The sequence below is a fragment of the Bos taurus genome, chromosome X (assembly GCF_002263795.3).
Source record: "Bos taurus isolate L1 Dominette 01449 registration number 42190680 breed Hereford chromosome X, ARS-UCD2.0, whole genome shotgun sequence".
Lineage (NCBI taxonomy): Eukaryota > Metazoa > Chordata > Mammalia > Artiodactyla > Bovidae > Bos > Bos taurus.
Window position 1 is genome coordinate 110,446,260 of NC_037357.1, and position 23,592 is coordinate 110,469,851.

Below are 23,592 nucleotides of genomic sequence, written 5' to 3' on the forward strand. Positions count from 1 at the left end.
TAGAACTTACAATGAAGAAAATAAGACAAACAGAAATTTTTATCTAAAGTGACAACAGAGTAAAAAAACTAGAAAATAAAAGAGTGAAAAAGTGTTCCTTTCCTTTTTTTAACTTCTCATGAGATTCAAGTGAACTTCAAATGAGCATGTTGAGCAAGAAATAGAATCTTTTCCTTTTTTTTTTTACAGCATATAATGAACCCAGAACTTAAAAACACACACACACATATTTTATTAAAGATAGCATTAAATATCTTTTAAGATTTACACATTTTTTACTTGCTCCATGAAGCTGAGAATTTCTTTTTAAATAGGGCTTTGCTGAACTTTATTTTTTTTGCAAGATGGAATTGAAGGAGCTCTATAGAGCATATTGATTGTGCTCTTTTCCAGATAATCCATTAAGTCAAATCTCCACAGATAGTGACTTTTTGCTCATTTTCAACTTCACCAGTGAAATGTTTCCTAGCTTGGAGTTCTTTTGTGCAAAAATTCCACGGGCTTTTTAAAATTTTTCATAAATAATTTAGCAATTTTTATAATACAGTTTAATTTTTCATATTTCTTCCTCTTGTGTAGAAACATTCATATATGAACATTTCAGTTCAGTTCAGTTCAGTTGCTCAGTCATGTCGAACTCTTTGGGACCCATGGACTGCAGCACCACAGGCCTCCCTGTCTGTTGCCAACTTGCCGAGTTTACTCAAACTCATGTCCATTGAGTCGGTGATGCCATCCAGCCATCTAATACTCTGTTGCCCCCTTCTCCTCCTGCCTTCAATCTTTCCCAGCATCAGGGTCTTTTCCAATGAGTCAGTTCTTCACATCAGCTGGCCAAAGTATTGGAGTTTCAGCTTCAATATCAGTCCTTCCAATGAATATTCAGGACTGATTTCCTTGAGGATGAACTGGTCAGATCTCCTTGCAGTCCAAGGGACTCTCTAGAGTCTTCTCCAACACCACAGTTCAAAAACATCAATTCTTCAGTGCTCAGCTTTCTTCACAGTCCAACTCTCACATCCATACATGACCACAGGAAAAACCATAGCTTTGACTAAGATGGACCTCTGTTGGCAAAGTAATGTCTCTACTTTTTAATATGCGACCTAGGTTGGTCATAAATTTTCTTCCAAGGAGCAAGTATCTTTAATTTCATGGCTGCAGTCACCATCTGCAGTGATTTTGGAGCTGAAGAAAATAAAGTCTGTCGCTGTTTCCATTGTTTCCCCATCTATTGCCATGAAGTGATGGGACCAGATGCCATGATCTTCATTTTCTAAATGTTGAGCTTTAAGCCAACTTTTTCACTCCTCTTTCACTTTCCACAAGAGACTCTTTAATTTTTCTTCACTTTCTTCCATAAGGGTGGTGTCATCTGCATATCTGAGGTTATTGATATTTCTCCTGGCAGTCTTAATTCCAGTTTATGCTTCATCCAGCCCAGTGTTTCTCATGACATACTCTGCATATAAGTTAAATAAGCAGGGTGACAGTATACATCCTTGACATACTCCTTTCCCTATTTGGAACCAGTCTGTTGTTCCATGTCCAGTTCTAACTGTTGCTTCCTGACCTGCATACAGGTTTCTCAAGAGGCAGGTCAGGTGGTCTGGTATTCCCATCTCTTTAAGCATTTTCCAGATTTTACTGTGGTCCATACAATCAAAGGCTTTGGCATAGTCAATAAAGCAGAAGTAGATATTTTTCTGGAACTCTCTTGCTTTTTCGATGATCCAGTGGATGTTGGCAATTTGATCTCTGGTTCCTCTGCCTTTTCTAAATCCAGCTTGAACATCTGGAAGTTCACGGTTCACATTCTGTTGAAGCCTGGCTTTGAGAATTTTAGCATTACTTTACTAGCATGTGAGATGAGTGCAATTGTGCAGTAGTTTGAGCATTCTTTGGCATTGCCTTTCTTTGGGATTGGAATGAAAACTGACCTTTTCCAGTCCCGTGGCCACTGCTGAGTTTTCCAAATTTGCTGGCATATTGAGTGCAGCACTTTCACAGTGTCATCTTTTAGGATTTGAAATAGCTCATATGGAATTCCATCACCTCCACTAGCTTTGTTCTTAGTGATTATTCCTAAGATCCATTTGACTTCGCATACCAGAATGGCTCTAGGTGAGTGATCACACCATCGTGATTATCTGGGTCATGAAGACCTTTTTTGTATAGATCTTCTGTGTATTCTTGCCACCTCTTCTTAATATCTTCTGCTTCTCTTAGGGCCATACCATTTCTGTCCTTTATTGAGCCCATCTTTGCATGAAATGTTCCCTTGGTATCTCTAATTTTCTTGAAGAGATCTCTAGACTTTCTCATTCTATTGTTTTCCTCTATTTCTTTGCACTGATCGCTGAGGAAGGCTTTCTTATCTTTCCTTGCTATTCTTTGGAACTCTGATTTCAAATTGGTATATCTTTCCTTTTCTCCTTTGCTTTTCACGTCTTCTATTCATAGCTATTTGTAACACCTCCTCTGACAACCATTTTGCCTTTTTGCATGTCTTTTCCTTGGGGAATGTCTCTGTGGGGTCTCTGGGTCCTGGTGCACACAAGGTTTGTTTGAGCCCTCTGAGAGTTTCCAACAGGTATGGGGTTTGATTTTAAACATGATTTCACTCTTCCTACCATCTTGCTAATATTTATCAGTTGTGTATATTACTAACATTTATCAGTTAGCTTTTGCTGTGTAACACTCTACCTTGAAACTCAGTAGGTTAGAACAACAGGTATTTATTAGTCTTTCAGATCTTCAACCAGGAAGTTCTTCAGTTCTCTGCTGGGATTATTCATGTGTCTCTAGCTAGCTGTGGTTTGACAGGTGTCCTTGCTAATCTTGCCTAAGCTCTCCCACATGTCTGGTTGTCAGCCAGTCTGGTGTCTGAGGTACCATATCTGGGACTACTGGGAAAATTTGGTTCTGCTTCACATGTATCATCTTCTAGTTATCTGGCTAAGGTGTGTTCTTATGATGAAGGGGGAACCGTGGAACAAGAGAGCAAAAGTGTTCAACCCTTTGTGAGGCTGACATTTGCAAGTAGAACAACATCACTTGCATTGTATTCTGTTGGACAAAGAAAGGCAATGGCCAGCCCGGATTCCAGAGATAGAAAAATAGAAACCGCTTCCTCATGAGAAGAAGAGCAAAGTCCCATTGCAAAGGACATGGTTTCAGGAAAGGATGAAATAGTTGGCCCAGTTCTGTGGTTAATCTACCATGGATAGTGAACTCCACTTTTGCAAAAAAACAAAAAACAAAAAACAAAGAACAAGTTCCAATGGAAAGGTAGATAACTGCTTAGAATTTTAAGGAGCTCATATTTATAATTTAAAGCAGTTGCTCCTGAACAACATGACTCCCTTTTAAAGTAATATTTCCACACAAGAATAGTTCTCCTGGATTATTAGGACTCCAAAATTCACCTCTGAACAATGGCTATGTTGGCCTTTCTTAAATAATATTAACTATCTTAAAATATCAGTCTATATATTAATGTGAAAAAAATGTTAATCACTTCAAAATTGCATACCTTGTTCAAAAGAATGAAAACAAATGACCATTAGATATTTACCCAATCTCCTTTAGGTTGGCAGACCAAGTCAGTCCCCTTTGCTGAGATGACTCATATATCTCAAGTCTCATCTCTACCATCCCTACATATACCCTGTGTTCTATGACCCGATTTATCATAGCTTAATGTAGTTTATCTGATCCTTAGCATCTGAAATGTCGCTCTGCTTGATATTCTTTTCCTCTTTTCACATCTTGTTAATTTTGTATTCAATGTTGTAAATTCACTTCTAGGATTCCTGCTTCTCTTATGCCTCTCAAGTGAAGGTGACATCTCTCTTGTTTGTGCTGGCACTGTTCTTAAAACACTACTATTTATAGGTGCTATATGTACACTTGTTTAAATGCATACATCCTTCATATACTGTGACTAAAGCAGCAAAAACAATGGCAATATCTTTTTATCATCTATCTTCCCAATTATTCCCAGCACTGGGCACAATAAAAAGTAGGTGACTAATAGCTGTTACATTTAGTTGTTTAACTTAACTACTCTCCCTCCTTTGACACAAGAGGAAAATAAACAAATTTCTAAATCATTTATCCAAATTCACACCATTGGGTAAAGTTAGAATTATAATTAAATAAAGTCCTCTTTGACCCCAGATGTTATATTCTTTAACATGTAACTGTGTGAATCTCACATGGAAGACTTTCAATAAGTAATTGGCATGTTTAGGTGGATCTCTCAGGAAATCACTGCACTAAAAGCATGAGTAATGCTGTTCCTTCTACTTACTATTATTCAATCCTCTTCACTTTTAAGAATTATATTCATTCTATGTCGATTTATAGCCTTCTAGGTTTTTAGTGGCACCAAAATCACTGCAGTGGTGACTGCAGCCATGAAAGTAAAAGACGCTTGCTCCTTGAAAGAAAAGCTATGCCCGACCTAGACAGCATATTAAAAAGCAGAGACATTACTTTGCCAAAAAAGTCTGCCTAATCAAAGCTATGGTTTTTCAGTAGTCATGTATGGATGTGAAAGTTGGACTATAAAGAAAACTGAGCGCTCAAGAATTGATGCTCAACTGTGGTGTTGGAGAAGACTCTTGAGAGTCCCTTGGGCTACAAGGAGATCAAACCAGTCCATCCTAAAGGAAATCAGTCCTGAATATTCATTGAAAGGACTGATGCTGAAGCTGAAACTGTAATACTTTGGCCAGCTGATTGATGTGAAAAACTGACTCATTGGAAAAGACCCTGATGCTGGGAAAGATTGAAGGTGGGAGGAGATGGGGACGACAGAGGACGAGATGGTGGGATGGCATCACCAACTCTATGGACATGAGTTTGAGCAAGCTCCAGGAGTTGGTGATGGATAGGGAAGCTTGGTGTGCTGCAGTCCATGGGGTCGCAGAGTCAGACACGACTGAGTGACTGAACTGAACTGAAGTTTTCAGTGTGGGGGAATTGTTTTTGTATTTTAATTTAATGACATTTAAAAAGTGATTCTCCACGTACCTTTGAGTGAATTCTGCATATTAAAAATTTGTTTTCATCTCTAGAACAATATTTGCTGGATTTATCAAGGCATCCCTGCTAAGAGAGTGATATAACAATAGAAATGTAAGACATTGTGGAATTTTTCTAGTGTACATATGTAGAATTATCATCGTTATTACCTTTTAATTACTAATTCAACCTAAAATTAGAAGCATCTTTTTCTTGTAGGTCCTATACCTATATCTGATGTTCAGAAACCTAGGGGGAAATAAAAAGAATAAATTAGTTAAATTATCCTTACTTTATTGAAAGACATCATTAAAGTACACAAGTAAAACTTATATAGCACTGACCCTTAATTACATTATGGTCAAAGAATGGTTAATAAATCTGGAACTATACCACCTGATTTAGGTTTGGATTCGTATCTACCACTTATTCACTTTGTTCTCTATATCTCAGTTTTGTCATCTGTAAAATGGGGATACTTTGAACTGATTGTTAAAATAATTAATTAAAATAATCCATGTACAGGGCAGACAATTGTGGCTGACATAAACTAAGCACTGAATGTTTATTACATATGTCAATACAAAATATATGAGATTGAATCATATGAAATTGCCAAATTTTGATCCTATTTGAGTACAGAATTTAAAGTTTCATATGGGTCAACCTATCAGAAGGAAATAGAGGTATAATGAGGACAGAAGCTCTTATTCAAATATTCCATCCTATGTGACATTTTTCCATTCTGTGTGTTTCCTGTGCCCTTGATTTGATACTGATTATTGGCAGACTCACTTCATAAGCATAGAAGAAGAGAGAATAAATAGTCTAAGGCTGCCTTTCTAGTAGGTAGGGGCAGGAAATGATTAGGAAGAGGCTGTGTCTTGTCACATAATTGTCCACACCCAATTGTACTGCAGTGTATTTGAGAAATTATAAGAATATTAATTTCAAAAATAAAGTTTACATTTATTTATTAAAGGCATCTTCAGATGTCCTTTGACCATAAAGTCTCATTCTACTGGATCTGAACAAGTTCGAATGGTTCTTTCTCCCTCTGCCTTTTGCCTGAAGCTAAGAGCCAATAGTTCACATTTCTCTAGTGAGTGTACCCACTGTGTCACAGTACTTTTTTTTCCTTTTTGAAGAATCAGAGTATTATTTAGATGCTTTGAAATGAAGGGCTTCTTCTTGCAAACTTTATACTGTACTATTTTTTTTTTTTTCTGCTACAAAAGCCTCTACTGGCATAGAATAGAACCAATCTCCATTTCCCTCACTGGCTATCTCAAGCTTACATCTTATATCTTTGTGATTCAGTAGAAAAACTGAATTTCACTTTCAGAATTCTAAATTTATAGGTGATATTTAAAGATGATATAACATAATTAACTACAATCATAGTTTATAAGGTTTCTATTATTTTAACTATTTGTGAAGTATATTAACATTATATCTACAAATAAAGATTACCTATAATGGCAACCCACTCCAGTGTTCTTGCCTGGAGAATCTCAGGGATGGGGGAGCCTGGTGGGCTGCCGTCTGTGGGGTCACACAGAGTCGGACACGACTGAAGTGACTTAGCATAGCATAGCATAATTTTACTATTTTTTTTTTCCAGCATAGCTGGTGATTGAGTTAGTACTGATCTATCTCATTTACAGATGAGAAAACACAGGCCTCGGTTAAGGATTCAATTTTATTACAAAACAAATTAAAGATAGACCTGATCAGACAACAAATGATTGCTGACTCTTGGTTAAGCACACTTTATTTTTATAATAGAACATTTACAGATAATGACTTGATTTCCATTAACTATTGTTGTGGCTGCTGTTTTAAGTTCTAATGTGCAATCTGGTTGAATCTCTTCTTGTGTACTTGATAGTATAACATACACATTGAGTCCTAGTGATTATGTTTTATAACGAGTTACTGACAAATAACATTTTATACCTGGAGAAAGTGTAAAACTATTATCTAACTTAGCTCTTGAGCACTTGATTAACTCCAAGGAATAACTTAATTTTTTAAAACATTATCTTTGTAGCTCAGATTTTAGTGCTATTTTGGTACATAGAAGTTTAAAAGGATCTGATGCTGAGGAATAATGAATAATATATGTTAAGTTTCATCCATTAAAGCCCACTAAACAATCCAGTACTTTGATATCCCTATTAGAGGAGAGTGTTCCAGTCATACATTTGAGTCTTTAAAACAACATTGCCAGAGATAGAAATAATATAGACGATTTGAGGAGGACCACTGGGGCCTTCACTTATTTTCTGACATGGGCATCCTTGACAGTGATCCTATGGATCAAGGGAATCTTTTCCTCCTGTCTGGGGAATGTTGAATGTGTCTTTGGTTTATTCTTCTAGGTCCTCTCTCTGCCTTTTTCTTCCCTGGGGGGCTGATTTCTGTGGATGATATCAGCAGACTTCTTGTCCTCTGGCTTCCAATTGGATTTGGCTCTTGGGAGCATTTACAGGAGATCAGAGGAAGGGAGGAAAGAGATATCAGGGCATTTATTTATCACAGGATAGCTGCATTCATCACCCAAATATCAGAACTCCTGTCGGGTGACCCTCTCTACTCTCTCTGTTCAGGACCCAGTAACCAGTCTCTTTCTCTTCATTCCTGTGTCCAGGAGTGATAATTACACTTCTTTAGTACCTGTTTTGGTGATTTCTTTCTACCCTGACCTCATCTTTGTAAATTGTCCCTTATTAACTCTCTTCAAGTTATCCAAGTCCTGCTAGGATCCTGATACCCTCAAAGGAGAGTCCTACTTTATTTCCAGGTGATTCCATTTAACCAAAGAGGGGAAATATGAAATGTGATTAGGTTTTATGGAACATTTCCTATGTCAGGAAATGTGTTGGATACCTTATACTTGTTCAGTTGCATCCAACTCTTTGCAACCCCATGGGCTGCAGCATGCCAGGCTTTCCTTCACTAGCTCCTGGAGTTTGCTCAAACTCATGTCCACTGAGTCTGTGGTGCTATCCAACCATCTCATCCTCTGTCATCCCCTTTTCCTCCAGCCTTCAGTGTCTGCCAGCATCAGGGTCTTTTCCAATGAGTTGTCTTTTTGCATCAAGTGGCCAAAGTATTGAAGCTTCAGCTTCAGTATCAGTCTTTTCAATGAATATTCAGGGTTGATTTCCTTTAGGATTGACTGGTTTGATCTCCTTGCTGTTCAAGGGAGTCTTCAGAGTCTTCTCCAGCACCACAGTTATACTTATTAACTCATTTAATCCCCATACTAATATTTTGAAATTGACCACTTCTGTTACTTAGAGCTGAAAGTTCTAAGCAGAATTTAGAAAATATGGATTATTAGGGTTAAACAATTTGGCATAAATTCATGATGCTATCCATTCATGAAACTATCTAAGTACATCTTAGAACAAAACTCTACCCCTAATGCATTTAAATCTTTACAGCATCATCACAAATTAGGTAGTAGTACATCCTTGTTTTACAGATGATAAAGGGTAAGACACAAAGACATTGTTACATGCTCATATCACACACATGAAATATGGTAGAGCTGAGATTTGAACTATGGCATTCTGGATGTAGAGAGAATATTTTTACTCATTGTATTACAGCACTATGCTTTGTAAAACATACTTCATCATTACAACTTCTTTTTTTCCAAATTCTCTCTGTCTTTCAATTATTGGTTTTCCAAAAGGAGACAACTAAACCAGCATTATTCTTCTGTTTATAGGAGACTCCTTTCAAGGCTAAACTAATCTGTGGTATTAAAAGTTAGTACAGTTATCACCCTTGGAAGGGCTAGTACACAGAAGTGGGTGTGAGAAAGCTCTGAGGGTGCTGGTCATATTCTTTTTCTCCATGGAGGTTATGATAATATAAATGTGTTTAGTTTGTGTAGATTCACTGAGCTAACACTTAAGATATGTGTACTTTCCTGTGTTTGTATTGTGCTCACATTGTGCTCAGTCACTCAGTCATGTCCAAGTTTTTGTGACCCCATAGACTGTAGCCTGCCAGACTCCTCTGTCTGTGGTATTTCCCAGCAAGGTACTAGAGTGGGTTCCCATTTCCTACTCCAGGGGATCTTCCCCACCCAGGGGTTGAATCCGTGTCTCCTGCTTGGCAGGCAGATTCTTTACCACTGTGCCACCTGGGTAGCCTATATGTATATTATACTTCAATAAAAATATCTTATAAAATACTTTTTACAACTTATGCTTACAATGGATTGAATTATTTTTTATCAAGAACTGATCAACAGGTTTTACCAATAAGTTTGGAATCAATTTTGCCCTCCTTTTTGGTGTTCTCTTGCTCTTGATGTTTCTCATAGCTAAAGATTCAGAATCACAGAGAAGTATCTTGATTTTCTTAGCAACATAGATGTCCAGAGGCTGATCTTTCTGTAACCAGAAGGCTATGTTCAATTATTCTTTGCCTCTTTACCTTTTATTGGAGCATGCTGTTGAATTATCTGTATTTACTGGTTAGAAGACTGACACAGCTCTGAAGAGTCAGAAGCCATTGAGATGATTTTTAATTTATTTCTATCCCTTTCTCATTTTTTTACTTTGATTTTTTTTTTACTGTGTTTATGCCACTTACCAATAAACCTGAGTTTTTTTTTAAACATTGTCTTTACATTGTTTATGTATAAATATATAAAATATATATATAAATACAGAAGTTCTGTCATCCTGACCATGATCTAGGAGGACTGCTATCTCATTTTATGGTCCTTTCATCTTGATATTTGGGTTAGCAAGGAAGATGAAAATAAGTGAAGGTAGGAAATTTCTGAGTAATACCAAAATTTCCTTTTTAAAGAAAATATTAATCATGAAAGCAATTGAAGATAGAGAGCCACAGGGTCATATGGCTGAAGGCACTTAATGTTTTATGTGTTTTATAAGATTATTTTCAGACACTTGAAAAGAAAGCCATTAAACACAGGGGGGTTTTAAAGAAAACTACTGTTTGCATGATGTGTCACTTGCAACAAAAAGACATGGCAGATGTCTCTCACAGAAGATGAAAAGGGAAGAAAACAAAAGACAATTAAAAGTAACCAAAGGGAAAAATAAAACGGTAAAGTAAGATAAAGAACTTGAAGGCTCTGAGTATTCCCCCCGTGCCATCCACATTTACTAGTATTAGTAATTGAATATGGAGGGGCATCTAAGAGGAAACGGAACGCATTGTATGTGAGCTCTGTATTTTCTGGTAGATTCAGTAGTTAACCATAACTGAATTTATTTCTCATATTTGGCCAAAGAAGGAGAAGCCAAGGAATAATAGACTAAAACAAAACAAAACGAAAACATCATCCTGTATTTACTGTGTGCCTAATGTTTGCCAAGTCTGTATAGCACACCTACACTGTTTCACTTAAGCCTTAGAAGCTTAAGACTCTGGTGTGGTATTATTTCAATCCCCATTTTATTATTGAATAGATTGTCCCTCAGAAAGACTAAGTCACTTGCCTCAGACAGTGAAGCTGGTAAATAGAAGACCTCGGTTCAAAAAAAATTAGCTATTTCTGTCTCAGAAATGTGTGCAACTTTTGCTACATCATACCTATGTATGGAATGAGGAATGAGGTATGGGATCTAGGAAAGAAGAGAAAACCATTCAAGAGAAAAGACTTGGTTTCCTCAGGGTAGGCATAGTCCAGGAGGAATAAGACTGAGCACCTGAACATCCATGTAGTTACAGGCTAAATATTGTACATTTCTTTGAGCATCACTTTAATTAGACCATAGGAGGGGAAATTTCAATCAAAGTGCTTGAAATTACTTTTAAGTTCAACATGCATTAAGTGAGGAAGATAAAATCTCCACGAATCCTTAACATAAAACATATGCTTTCATAAGAAATTTTGAACCTGCCGTCACTATATACTTTTCACTGCTAGGCTCCTAGATAAATACATTCAGTCTTATCTGCTGGAAGGATGCTTTAGTGGAACATTCTGAGAAGCACTCTATTAGAGATCATGGTGGCTGTAACAAATATACATTGGATTTCTATTGCCATACTTTAATATATCACTGATTGCATGAGTTTGAATGTTATATATATCAGGAACTATCTTTTTCTGTATCACCTCACTGCTTTCTAGGTGCCCCAATGAGATGTGCCTGGAGGCCTCTGATTAGCCTCCAGTCCTTCCCTCCCTTTCTGTTTTGTTTGATTCCAGTTTAAAAGGGAAAATTATAAAATACCTGGTCCTTATGTATAAGCTTGTATCAAAGCAAGATGCTGTTTGCCTTGTTGATCTTCATCTCAGCTCCTTGTCCAAAAGCATAATCTTTCTACTCCTTGTATCTTGGATGCTAGGTGATTCTGACAACTTTGGGGTTAATGTTTTATTCTTTGCCCCAAGACTTAGGCCTTTCCAAGTCCCTGCCATTCTTTTTGAATGAACATTTTGCCACCCGCTTCCTTCCTGGTTTGACATACTTTATTATCTATCAGTCTATCTGTCTATCTAGATATATACATTTTATTAAGAATAAGTATTTCTGTCAACTAACTAAATTTAATTTTCTTCAAAACCTCACACATTTCACTATGAAATATTGTTTTTGTCAATAAGTTTAGAAGTCACACACTTCTCAAAAGGAAAATTTGCTCTTAGAAAAAAAAAAATGAGCATTTTCAAGGTATTGTAGACCTTTAACCAATATGAAAATAAAATCTTAATATTCCCCACCACCACTGCCAAGTTACTCTGGATTATATATGAGATTTCTTGACAGGTTCATTTTTTCATTTTCTTTGCTTATTAGTAGAGGGCTTCTCTTCATTTTTCATGAAAATGGCATTGTTGTTTCAATATTTACCTGTACATTATGTATAGTAAAAGTACTTTCTAAATGTTCTAGTAACATAGTGTTTTGTGGTCTCTTTGCCACTAGAATTTTATTTATATATAAATATTTATTTACATTAAAAATATATATTTGTATATACATTTTGGTTGTGTCAGGTCCTAGTTCCAGCGCATAGGATCTCCATTGAAACATCCAGGCTGTGTTTCTGTGGCTTGTGGCCTCAGTATTTGCTTCACATGGGCTTAGTTGTCCCATGGCATGAGATCTTAGTTCCCCAACCAAGACATTCACCAACCAAGGGTTCACCATCTCCCCTGCATTCGAAGGCAGATTCTTGACCACTGGACCATCAGGGAAGTCCCTGCCCTGGAATTTTAAATCAGAACTATTTGAATAGAATTTCAAAAGAATGACTTGTATTTATCTTTGTCAAAGCACATACGTGGCTCGATTCCCAAAGCTGAGTATGGAGGGACTGGTAGACTTTTTGAAGTGGTCAGTGTTCTCATTAAGTGACACATCTGGACACTGACAGGACTTGTCTTAGACATGGCTGCCTGGCTGTAGGGAGATCCTGAATCCTCTGTCTTCAATCTTAGAAGCTTCAGAGATGTCTTTTGACTGGAAACCAGGGTTCTTCTTGAGCTGTGTGAAATCTGAAGTTTGTGTGTGATTGAGGGAGTGGATAAGGAAAGGACAATTACCCAAAGGCTAATGTTAGACCCATCGTGTGACATCGTGAGGAAAGTATTTCCTGATCCTCAGACTATGGGAATTCCCATGGTTATTGCTCTTGAGTTTCTTTTACTGCTCCCCCATAGCATTACCTTTTAGAAATATTTGTTTTCCTTGCTCAACTCAAAGTTCCATGAAGACGGGGGTCATATCCAACTGATTTACTAGTGTATGTTCTAGCACCTAGTCCAAGTTTATTGGTGCTCAATAAACATCTGTCATTGATAAATTAGGGCTTTCTTGATATCTTGGGTAATTAAAGAGTTGTGAATGATTTCATATGAAGGTATTGGAGGCTTTAAACCAGAAAGAAATATTTGGGGTCATGACAGAAGAAATAAAATCTTTGAAAGATAATCAGATGGAAGGAGGAAAAGGCCAAGTAAGCAGCCCAATAAAATAGAATGAACAAGAGCCCCAGGAATTAGACAGATCTGGGCCAAAAACTTGGTTTTATCATCTTTTTGTTTTGTAACAAAGGGCCATATGCTCAACCTCTGTGTCATGAATAGCATGAGTATACCAATGCTAACCTCATAGAAATGTTACACAAATTATAAATCAATTTATTTAGTGGGATGTTTCTTATGAATAGTTAGTTCTTATGAATAGTTACTCCAAAAATGTTAGAAGTTATTAGTGGCTATTTTTTTCCTGCAATATAATTCCCAAGTATAAAAGTAAGAAAATATATGAAAAGCTTTTACCGACTTATCTCACTTAATTTAAATCATATTGTTTTAAAATTTGAGCCATCCAACATGTGACTAGATCATTCTAAGGCAGCATGCAAAATGTATATGCAGAGAATTATGGGTGAAGGATGGTGAACCCTCAATGATTACATATTATGTTTCCAAGCATGCTAAATGGTTACATTTTATGTACCCACCCAAGGCAAATTATTTGTAGTCTTTCTTGGTGTGTTTGCTGCTGCTGCTGCTGCTAAGTCACTTCAGTCATGTCTGACTCTGTGCGACCCAATGGACAGCAGCCCACCAGGCTCCCCCATCCCTGGGATTCTCCAGGCAAGAACACTGGAGTGGGTTGCCATTTCCTTCTCCAGTGCATGAAAGTGAAAAGTGAAAGTGAAGTCGCTCAGTCGTGTCCAACTCTTCACGACCCCATGGACTGCAGCCCACCAGGCTCCTCCGTCCATGGGATTTTCCAGGCAAGAGGACTGGAGTGAGGTGCCATTGCCTTGGTGTATTTACTTCTCCCCAAACATTGCCCAACTGCCTGATAATTTAAACATTTTTTTCTTTCCTTCATAGAATCAGCATTTGAAAAGATGAGTTAATTAGATCCATTAGACTATAAATCTCCAACTCTTGTTATTGAGAAAAATATATAATAGGTTTGGCTGAATAATGATTTATTGGTTTTTGTTTTCTACTTGAAGTTCTCTTTCCATCCATCACCGTTGGCAGATTAAGCATTAGACTCATTAAATATTCTTCAACATAGCTTTAAATTTTAAAAGGCATAATCGTAGAAATGGATACCTGGAAGCATGCTTTATTTAATTGGGTATATTTCTTATTTCAGTTCGGGAAGCAGCACATAGAAAACCTCTTCAGTGACCTACAGGATGGGAGACGCCTCCTAGACCTTCTTGAAGGCCTGACAGGGCAAAAACTGGTATGTGACTTAAAATATTTATAAGAGCTTCGCATTAACCTCAGCAAAATTTCAGACCAGAAACAAACTCATCATAGTTTTATGAGATCTAGTAAACTTCGTTAATTTACTAATTACTGATGTAGCTATATAGGACCTATTTCTGAATAAAACAACCTTCAATATTTTTACTTTGGCATGTTCTATCATATGCAGAACAAGAAGGTGAAATTTGCAGTAATAGATATTATTCTCTACTATTATTTGGTATCTGTTATTGATAATCTTCTCTACTATTGTTTGGTATCTGTTATTGAATGTATTTTAATAAGGTTTTTATACCTAATGACCTTTTAACTTTAACTGTTTTTAGTCTTTTTTTCTTTTCATCTTCCAGTTTTATTAACATATAATTGACATATAGCATTGTACATGTTTCAAGTATATAGCATAATAATTTGACTTACATACTTACAGCATGAAATGATTATCATGAGTTTAATGAATGTCCATCATGTCATATAGACAAACTTAAAGAAGTAGGAAAATTCTATTTTTCCCTTTCCTTCTGATAAGAACTCTTAGGATATAAGAACACTTAACATGAAATATGGAAAATGGGGAGTTGCTGTTCAATAGATGTAGAGTTTCAATCATTCAAGATGAATAAATTCCAGACATCCACTGTACAATATTGTGCCTATAGTTAATGCTATTGTATTTTGCAGTTAAAATTGTTTTAGGAGGGTAGATCTCATTTTAGGAGTAAATATTGCAGGCATCACAGTGTCAGACTTTCTAAACCTCCACAACTAAATGAGTTAATTCATATATTGTAATACAATATATTACACATATATTATATATACTGCATATTACATAATTGTAATACACTATACAAATGTTAGTTTAAAATTTATAGGGCAAGGTAAGACTTTGGGGATTGAGGGTAAGGTTTAAAGAACTGAAGATGATTGAGGTTTTGAGCTTCAGTGACTAAGACAATTAAGGTAATATTGACAGAAATAGTTTCCTTTAAGCCTATTTGGCATTATAGAATTTTGCTAGGCTCAAATCTCTTTTAAACTTTCCTAAAAATTGTGGGAATTAACTCATTTATATCCCTAGCAAATGTCTTTATGCATGCTGATGTTTCTCATGGTGGTCATTCAACTGAACTGTATAATGAAGGAGAGATTACCAAAATTGCTTTTGTGAAAGAAAAAAAATGTTATCAGTTTTCTTGAGGAGTGGTTGATTCATGCTAAGAAACTCCTATGACAAGGGCAATTAACCCAAAGCACTTAAATTCATTATATTAATGCCTCGCAGCCTGTGATCATTTAAATGATTCCAACTGAAAAGTGAAATGTAGAAATTGTTTCATTTCTGGTAGATTGTCTTTCTCTCCTCCTGAGCAGTCAACATATTTTCATTTTGTTTTCAGCCAAAAGAAAAAGGATCCACAAGAGTTCATGCCCTGAACAATGTCAACAAGGCACTGCAGGTCTTGCAGAAAAATAATGTAAGTGGAGCCCTGGACAGAGTCTGAATACCATGAGACAGCTTGCTTAATGTTTGAGTGACGGCTTTGGTCCCAAATACAGAGAAAGCATTTCGGGTTCTCTCGAAATTCAAAGCAGTTAATAAGAGCACGTGTTCAAGTTCATGTGCATCTGCTTGTGGCTGATGTGATACAGAAAGTAAGTGCATGCAGCCATAGGGAGCAGGGAAAGTTATGAACCAGTAGCCTGCTTAGCCACTTTGTCTTGTTTTTAGATTTTTCATGATGAGGTTATATTTTGTGGACAGATAAAGTCCTGTTGTGAACTTATCTCCTTACAGCAGTGTTTCTGTGCAGAAAATGGCTTTTACTCAGCAATTCTTATTTTTTGTGAATAAAGTGTGTTCACACATGATGATGATGAAGTTTGTTTGAATTAACCCAGTGTTTCTTAGATGGCACATCCAAGTATGAAAGTTACACAGAAAAAATCAGTATTTCACCTTGTCGTAAGAGTTGCAAATTTATTTTCTATTCCTGTATCTGATTTGATTTAACTAGGAGAAAATAGATGTGTGGTATTAGAAAAAGTCAACAATCATATCTAAATAAGTGTGTACATGAAAGGACTCCTTGCCTCCTCAGAATGACTTTGAGATTCCTCCCCTCTCTCATGACATTGGAGGCAGCCCTCCTTTCTTATTAAATTCCCACAATCTTTCTAATTGACCAATATATTTACCAGGCATTTTTGGTAGCTTCCTAATTATATTATGTCTATCTTTCAAGGATAAATCCAAATAATTGATCACATACTCTTAAAATAACCATACTGAAAGATTAGTAATGTATACTCCCCCAAATATTGCTTAGCTCATCTGGCAGGGAGAGGACGTCTCTCTCGAAATGAAAGTGAAGGCGGTATAGCAATTGGTCCATTTTTATGAAAGGTTATATTTAACCTATGAAAGTTATTTTAGAGAAACACTGTATACTTTTTATTATTTTCCTGCAGTGATTAACTATTTTCAAATTTTCTTCAGGAAAATAAGATCATCTATGGAATGTTTTCCTTTGTATGAGTCCTATTGTTTTGAGTTGCTAAGTCATGTCCAACTCTTTTGCAACCCCACGGACTGTAGCCCATCAGGCTCCTCTGTCCATGGGATTTCCCAGGCAAGAATGCTGGAGTGGATTCCTCCATTTCCTTCTCCAGGGGATCTTCCCCACCCAGGGATCGAACCTGTGTTCCCTGCATTGGCAGGCAGATTCTTTACCATCTGAGCCATAGCTGATTTCCAATGTTGTGTTAATTTCAGTTGTATAGCAATATGATTCAGTTATAAATATATATTTTTTTTTCCATTTTCTTATCCATTATGATTTATCACAGGATTTTGAATATAATTTCCTGTGCTATCCCAGCAAGTGGGATCTTGTTATTTATCAATTCTGTATACAATAGTTTGCCTCTGCTAATCTCAAACTCCCAATCCTTCCCTCCCCCACCCCTCCTCCTGTTGGCAACCACAAGTCTGCTCTCTATGTCTGTGAGTCTGTTTCGTTTCATAGATATGTTCACGAGTCATATTTTAGATTCCACATGTAAATGATGTTTCTGTCTCTATGGTGTTTGTCTCTCTTTTTCTGACTTTGCTTAGTATGATAATCTCTAGGTCCCCCCCGTGTTGCTGCAAATGGCATCATTTCATCCTATAGAACATTTTGAAAGATCATTATAATTTAAAGTAAGAAAATGTTTTAACAATATTGGGAACTTAAAATGTCTTTTTAAAGTATTGATTCCTTGTATTCTATTACAAAGTAAGAAACATATATATTACCATATGTAAAATAGATGACCAGTGCAAGTTTGATGCATGAAGCAGGGCACTCAGAGCTGGTTCGGTTCGGTTCAGTCGCTCAGTCATGTCCGACTCTTTGTGACCCCATGGACTATAGCACGCCAAGCCTCCCTGTCCATCGCCGACTCCCGGAGTTTACACAAACTCATATCCATTGAGTTGGTGATGCCATCCAGCCATCTCATCCTCTGTCATCCCCTTCTCCTCCTGCCCTCAATCTTTCCCAGCATCAGGGTCTTTTCAAATGAGTCAGTTCTTCACATCAGATGGCCAAAGTATTGGAATTTCGTCTTTAGCATCAGTCCTTCCAATGAATATTCAAGACTGATTTCCTTTAGAATGGACTGGTTGGATCTCCTTGCAGTCCAAGGGACTCTCAAGAGTCTTCTCCAACACCACAGTTCAAAAGCATCAATTCTTGGGTGCTCAGGTTTCTTTATAGTCCAATTCTCACATCCATACATGACTACTGGAAAAACCATAGCTTTGACTAGACGGACCTTTGTTGGCAAAGTAATGTCTCTAATTTTAAATATGCTGTCTAATTTGGTCATAACTTTTCTTCCAAGGAACAGGCGTCTTTCAATTTCATGGCTGCAGTCACCATCTGCAGTGATTTTGGAGCCCCAAAAATAAAGTCTGTCACTGTTTCCACTGTTTCCCCATCTATTTGCCATGAAGTGATGGGACCAGATACCATGATCTTAGTTTCTGAATGTTGAGTTTTCAGCCAACTTTTTCACTCTCTGCTTTCACTTTCACCAAGAGGCTCTTTAGTTCTTCACTTTCTGCCATAAGGGTGGTGTCATCTGCATATATCTGAGGACAACCCAGAAGGATGGGGTGGGGAGGGAGGTGGGAGAGGTGTTCAGTATGGTGGGACACAAGTACACCCATGGCTGGCTCATATCGATATATGGCAAAAACTACCACAATATTGTAAAATAATTAGCCTCCAATTAAAATAAATAAATTCATTTAAAAAAAAAGAGCAAGGAAAACAGCAGAAAATTCAAAGAATTATTAGATTTAATCTAGCTGAAGAAATTGATCTCTTCCTAGTAAAAGAATGTCACATTAAAACGTAAGCTGTTGGATCTCCTCTAAGTAGTGGATTAATGTAGCCATAGAGTTTTGTTTTTCACATAGTGATTATATATTGTAAATCTGGTGGGGCTCTATACATATTATAAGTATTAAGTTCACAATTTTCAATATAGGACAAGAAGAAATTCTGGAAATAGAAAAACCATAAAATAAAATTTCTGTGACTTTGGGAATAACCAAATATTTCTTAGGTGTGAAGCCCAAGGCATGACTCAAAAACAGAAAAAAGTTAACTTGAACTTTATCAAAAGTATGAGTTGTTCTTATATTCTGGATATGAGTCCTTTGGATTAAAATTCTAACTCACTCTATGTTTTGATAAAGAGCAGTCCTTCATTTTAACATGGTTCATTTTTATAAATTTCCACTTTATAATTGTATGTCCTATTTATGAAACATTTCCCTACCAAAAGAAATGATGGTATTACCTTTTGTTGTTATCCATATGAGCTTTATTTTACCATCTGGATTTGGATATGTATTTCACCTGGAAATCATTTGTGTATGGTAAGGGGAATGGGTTAAAATACAGGTTATTTTTTTTTTTTTCACTTAGAATCTAAATGACAATATCATCTGTTAAAAAGAATGTTGCTTGCCTATTCTCCAGTGCTAAGTATATAAAATTTTTTTCATTCATATGTAGTTTCATTTCTGGGCTTAAAATCACTTCCGTTGTTCTATTTGTCTATGCATCATGAATACCATGCCATGGGCAATGCCAGTTTTTTTTAAAATTATTCTTTAACAGATTTATTGAAATATAATTTACAAAAATTATATAGATTTAAGTTGTACATCTTGATTATTTTTAGGACCTTACTTAATCCTGCTGCCTCCAATATCTATTAATGCATGCTGCTGCTGCTGCTGCTAAGTCGCTTCAGTCGTGTCTGACTCTGTGCAACTCCATAGACGGCATAGTTGACAAATAAAATTTGCATATATTTAAGGTATACAAAGTGAAAATTTTTGGATCTTGAGTTTATAGAATTCTATATTCAAAGTATACAATGAATTATATAGATAGGTAATAATAATCTCAGTCACTCAGTCATGTCCGATTCTTTGCAATCCCATGAACTGTAGCCCACTAGGCTTCTCTGCCCATTGATTTTTACAGGAGAGAATATTGGAATGGGTTGCCATTTCTTACTCCAGGAATTCTTCAGTTTTATAATGCACCTTGTTATCTGGCGAACTGAATTTTACCACTTTTTTTCTTATTTAGTATTTTTTTAGCTATATTGTCCCTTTGTATTTCTGGGTTCATTTTACAATCATCTTTTTAAATTTCCACAGGAACTTTCTTTTGAATATGATCAATATTGAGTTAAGTCTAGATCAGCTTGGAAAGGACTGACACCTTTACATTGTTGAGTATATTAGATATACCTATGATTCTTTAAATTTTAGAGAATGAGAAACAAATCCAATGGTAAAAAAATGGGCAATAAACTTGAACAGGAGCTTCACAAAAGAGGATGTTCAGAAATTCAAAAATAATGTGAAAGTTTTTTAACCTCAGGAATAATTGGGGAAATTAAAATTTCAATGAGATATTGATACAAACTCACACAAATGGTTGAAATTAGACTCATAATTCTGAGTGTATATGAGGGTTTGGAATAAAATAAACTCTCACATCTAACTGGTAAAAACATAATTTAGACAGCCATTGAAAATAGTTTGGCATTATATACTAAATGGGATGAAAATGTGCAATTCTTATGACACAACATTTAATTCCTTAGCGTATAACATAGCTACATTTCTATCTTTGCCAAAAAAATTTATATACATATAATATTTTATATATAAAAAGTGTTTATAACTGCTTCATTTGTAATAGCCAAAATTAGAATGAAAAGGAACAAATGATAGTGACACACAGTGGTGGAGTTTCATTGCTAAGCTGCATTGACTCTTGCGACCCCATGGGCTGTAGCCCACCGTGCTCCTCTGTTCATGGTATTTCCCAGGCAAAAATACTTGAGTGGATTGCCATTTCCTTCTTCAGGGGATCTTCTCAACCCAGGGATTGAACCCTGAGTCCTGCATTGCAGGTGGTCTCCTGCTTTGGCAGGCAGATGCTTTACCACTGTGCTATCTGGGAAGCCAGACACATAGTATGCAAGATAAGTCAATTTCCTGAAAGTGATTTGAGCAAAATAAGTGAGACACAAAATATACCTGTAAATTACTATAATGCACTTTAAATTTAAAAAACAGGCAGAATGTTTCATGAGTTTAAAAGTCAAAAGAGTGCTTAGATTCTATAATGCAGGGTGTAATCATCAGAAGTGTTGAAGATATCCCATGTTTTGACCAGGTGTGTATTAAACAGTTGCATTTGCTTTGAGAAAATTAATCAAGGTGTACACTTAAGTATATTTTATGTATGTAGGCTATCCATTTTTTTTAAGTGTAAAAAGAGGAATGTAGGAAAGGAAAGTAAACCTGATCTTGCAACCTCCCAAAGTCTAAATTATGGCCGTATTTATCAATCTGACCATATATCCTGTATCTTATAATGAAATTGTTTAATAAAATATGATAAGTGAATATACAAAGTTAGAATATGATTAATGCAATATATAGATCTTTTCTAAGAAGCCTATATGTCTTACTGAAAACAGAAAATCTTGAAATAAGTGAATTTAAAATAATAGAAAATCTTGAGAAAATTCCAATGTTTTAGCAGGAGAAGACCCCCAAATGAGGATTAAGTTGGACAAGGAGTCCTTCAAAAGTGAATTTTCACAAAGCTCCCATTTGAGTCAAGGCCCTAGTGAGATATGGTATATAGTTGAGGTCTCTGTATTAAAGGACAGAATCTCAAGTAAAACATTCTCCAGTATAAATGAAAACCTAGAGTGAAATAAACTTTACCTGAGTTAGCCCCAGGCCAAAAGACACAAGATAAATGCTTAAAAGTAAATGTATTATCATTTTATATTTCCCATTATTTTGTAATAAAATAAGGTACAAAAGAAATGGAAAATATTCCAAGGGACTTGTTTTTTAGCCTCTGAGTATTACCTTAAAATATAAACACAGTTAAATTGAAGAGAATGTTCAAGTGCACAACTGTTGTCCTAAAACTGGCCTTGAATATTCTATAGTAGATTACTAAATGATTCTGGGGTGGGATGTAAATAAATCAGCATATTAAGTAAAGTGGTGGATAGAACTATTTCAAATTTTCTTTTAAAAATCACAAATTCTCAAATTGGGAGGCATTGATTGGATGTTTTGAGTAGTCATATCTTCAACAAAATAAAGTTAGTATATTTACATTCAATACATTATTTATTGAGTGTCTACTGAATGTCAGGTTCCAAATAGTAGGAACACTACAGTCAGTGATCACAACAAACACTATCCTTTATGCCATGGAGTTTAGAGTCACATACCAGAGGACATTAAATGTGTATGCGTGTGTGTGTGTGTGTGTGTGTGTGTGTGTAATGTATGTAATGATAAGTAAGTGAATGAAGAAGAGAGAAACAGAATAGTATGTTTGGGAATACCTTTCGTTAGATTGTCTTATGGGTAGAGATTGGAAGAAAGTGGGGGAGTGAGCCAGGAATTACCTTTAGGGTATGGTACAGACAGTGGAATAAAAAGATCTAGAGGAGAAAAAGCATTTGGAAATAGGACTTAATAGGTAGAGAGGGCTGAGTGTGGAAAACAACACAGTAAGAAGGGGATCAGAGAGGTAGCAGGTTGGGGCTGGGAAGAGGCGAACATGGGGAGCCATGGTTAGGGATTGAATTTAGTTCTAAATGAGATGATAGTAACTAAGCATAAAAAGGCTATTATAAATTATGTAGGTAATAAAGCAAGTTATTTCAAAAGTCACAGGTAGGAATATTAATAAAGAAAAACTTACAAGTATTAAAAAAATCATTTTTAGCCAAGGAAGTTAAAAATCAATAATTAAAATGTAATACAACTTGCTGGATGATAGAAATATGGCTAAAACCATAAAGAATAAAGATAGAAATACATTTTTATCCAGTGCCTTTAATTCACCATTGTCAGATTACAGCACAGTTAGCAGCAAAGAAAAAATTTGAGAATACAAATAACATAAAAAAATGTAAATTTAACAGTGATTTTCTACCTATTGGCACTTCCTGGCATAGATGATTCTGTAAAATGTGTGAATTATGTATACTTCTCTCCCATAAAGTTGGATTTTCAAGGAAAACAATAGTTTATAATTTAGTTTAAATGAATCAAATCAAAATCTGAGCTTTCAGATAAGCATTGAGAAAATTCTAACTTTGTCGTTACTAGGGATAATCTTCCCTATTCCTAGGCAATGACCAGACATCAGTAGACCTATGTGGTGCCTTTCATAGGGAGGCAGAAAAGCCTCTCAGTTTTAGTCTATTGAATTATCCACTGATAGAGTCACCATCCAAGTGTATCATTAACAGTCTTGGATTGAATCAGCCTATGCTAAGACAAAGTTGAAGAGACTGTAATAAAAATGATATATTCAGAAATTTGGGCAGGATTAAAGGAACCAACAATGAATGGTGAAGTACTCAGAACCTAGCCTCAGTTACTAGCCTTTATTACCCCTAAACTCAAAGAGACAAAAGGATAGAGCCTTAAACCAATGAAAGCTCAAACCTCAGGAGCGGGCCCATTGGATCGCAAGTGCTACTATAGATACCTTAAGAATGCAATTACTCTCAAATCATGGCCTGCTGGAGGAGCTGGGAGAATTGATATCTTGGGTTCTCTAGTGTTATGCCAGTTTTACTCATTGGTTGAACCTAGCCAGAAGCCAGAGAGTAGGAAATCCTGGATAATAGACTCATCCCATACTGGGTGCATGCATGCATACTAAGTCGCTTCAGTCATG

At 36.1% G+C, this 23,592-nt stretch overlaps 1 protein-coding gene across 9 annotated transcripts in view; it reads left to right on the top strand.

The window, feature by feature from the left end:
* The window catches only part of DMD (dystrophin), a 2,236,915-nt gene that overhangs the window by 378,413 nt on the left and 1,834,910 nt on the right, over positions 1–23,592 (top strand). For all 9 annotated transcript variants that reach the window (XM_024988361.2, XM_024988358.2, XM_024988360.2 and 6 more), the window contains exons 3-4: positions 14,163–14,255; positions 15,682–15,759. In XM_024988361.2, the coding sequence (XP_024844129.1) occupies positions 14,163–14,255; positions 15,682–15,759 (171 nt within the window). The remainder of the gene's footprint in view (positions 1–14,162; positions 14,256–15,681; positions 15,760–23,592) is intronic.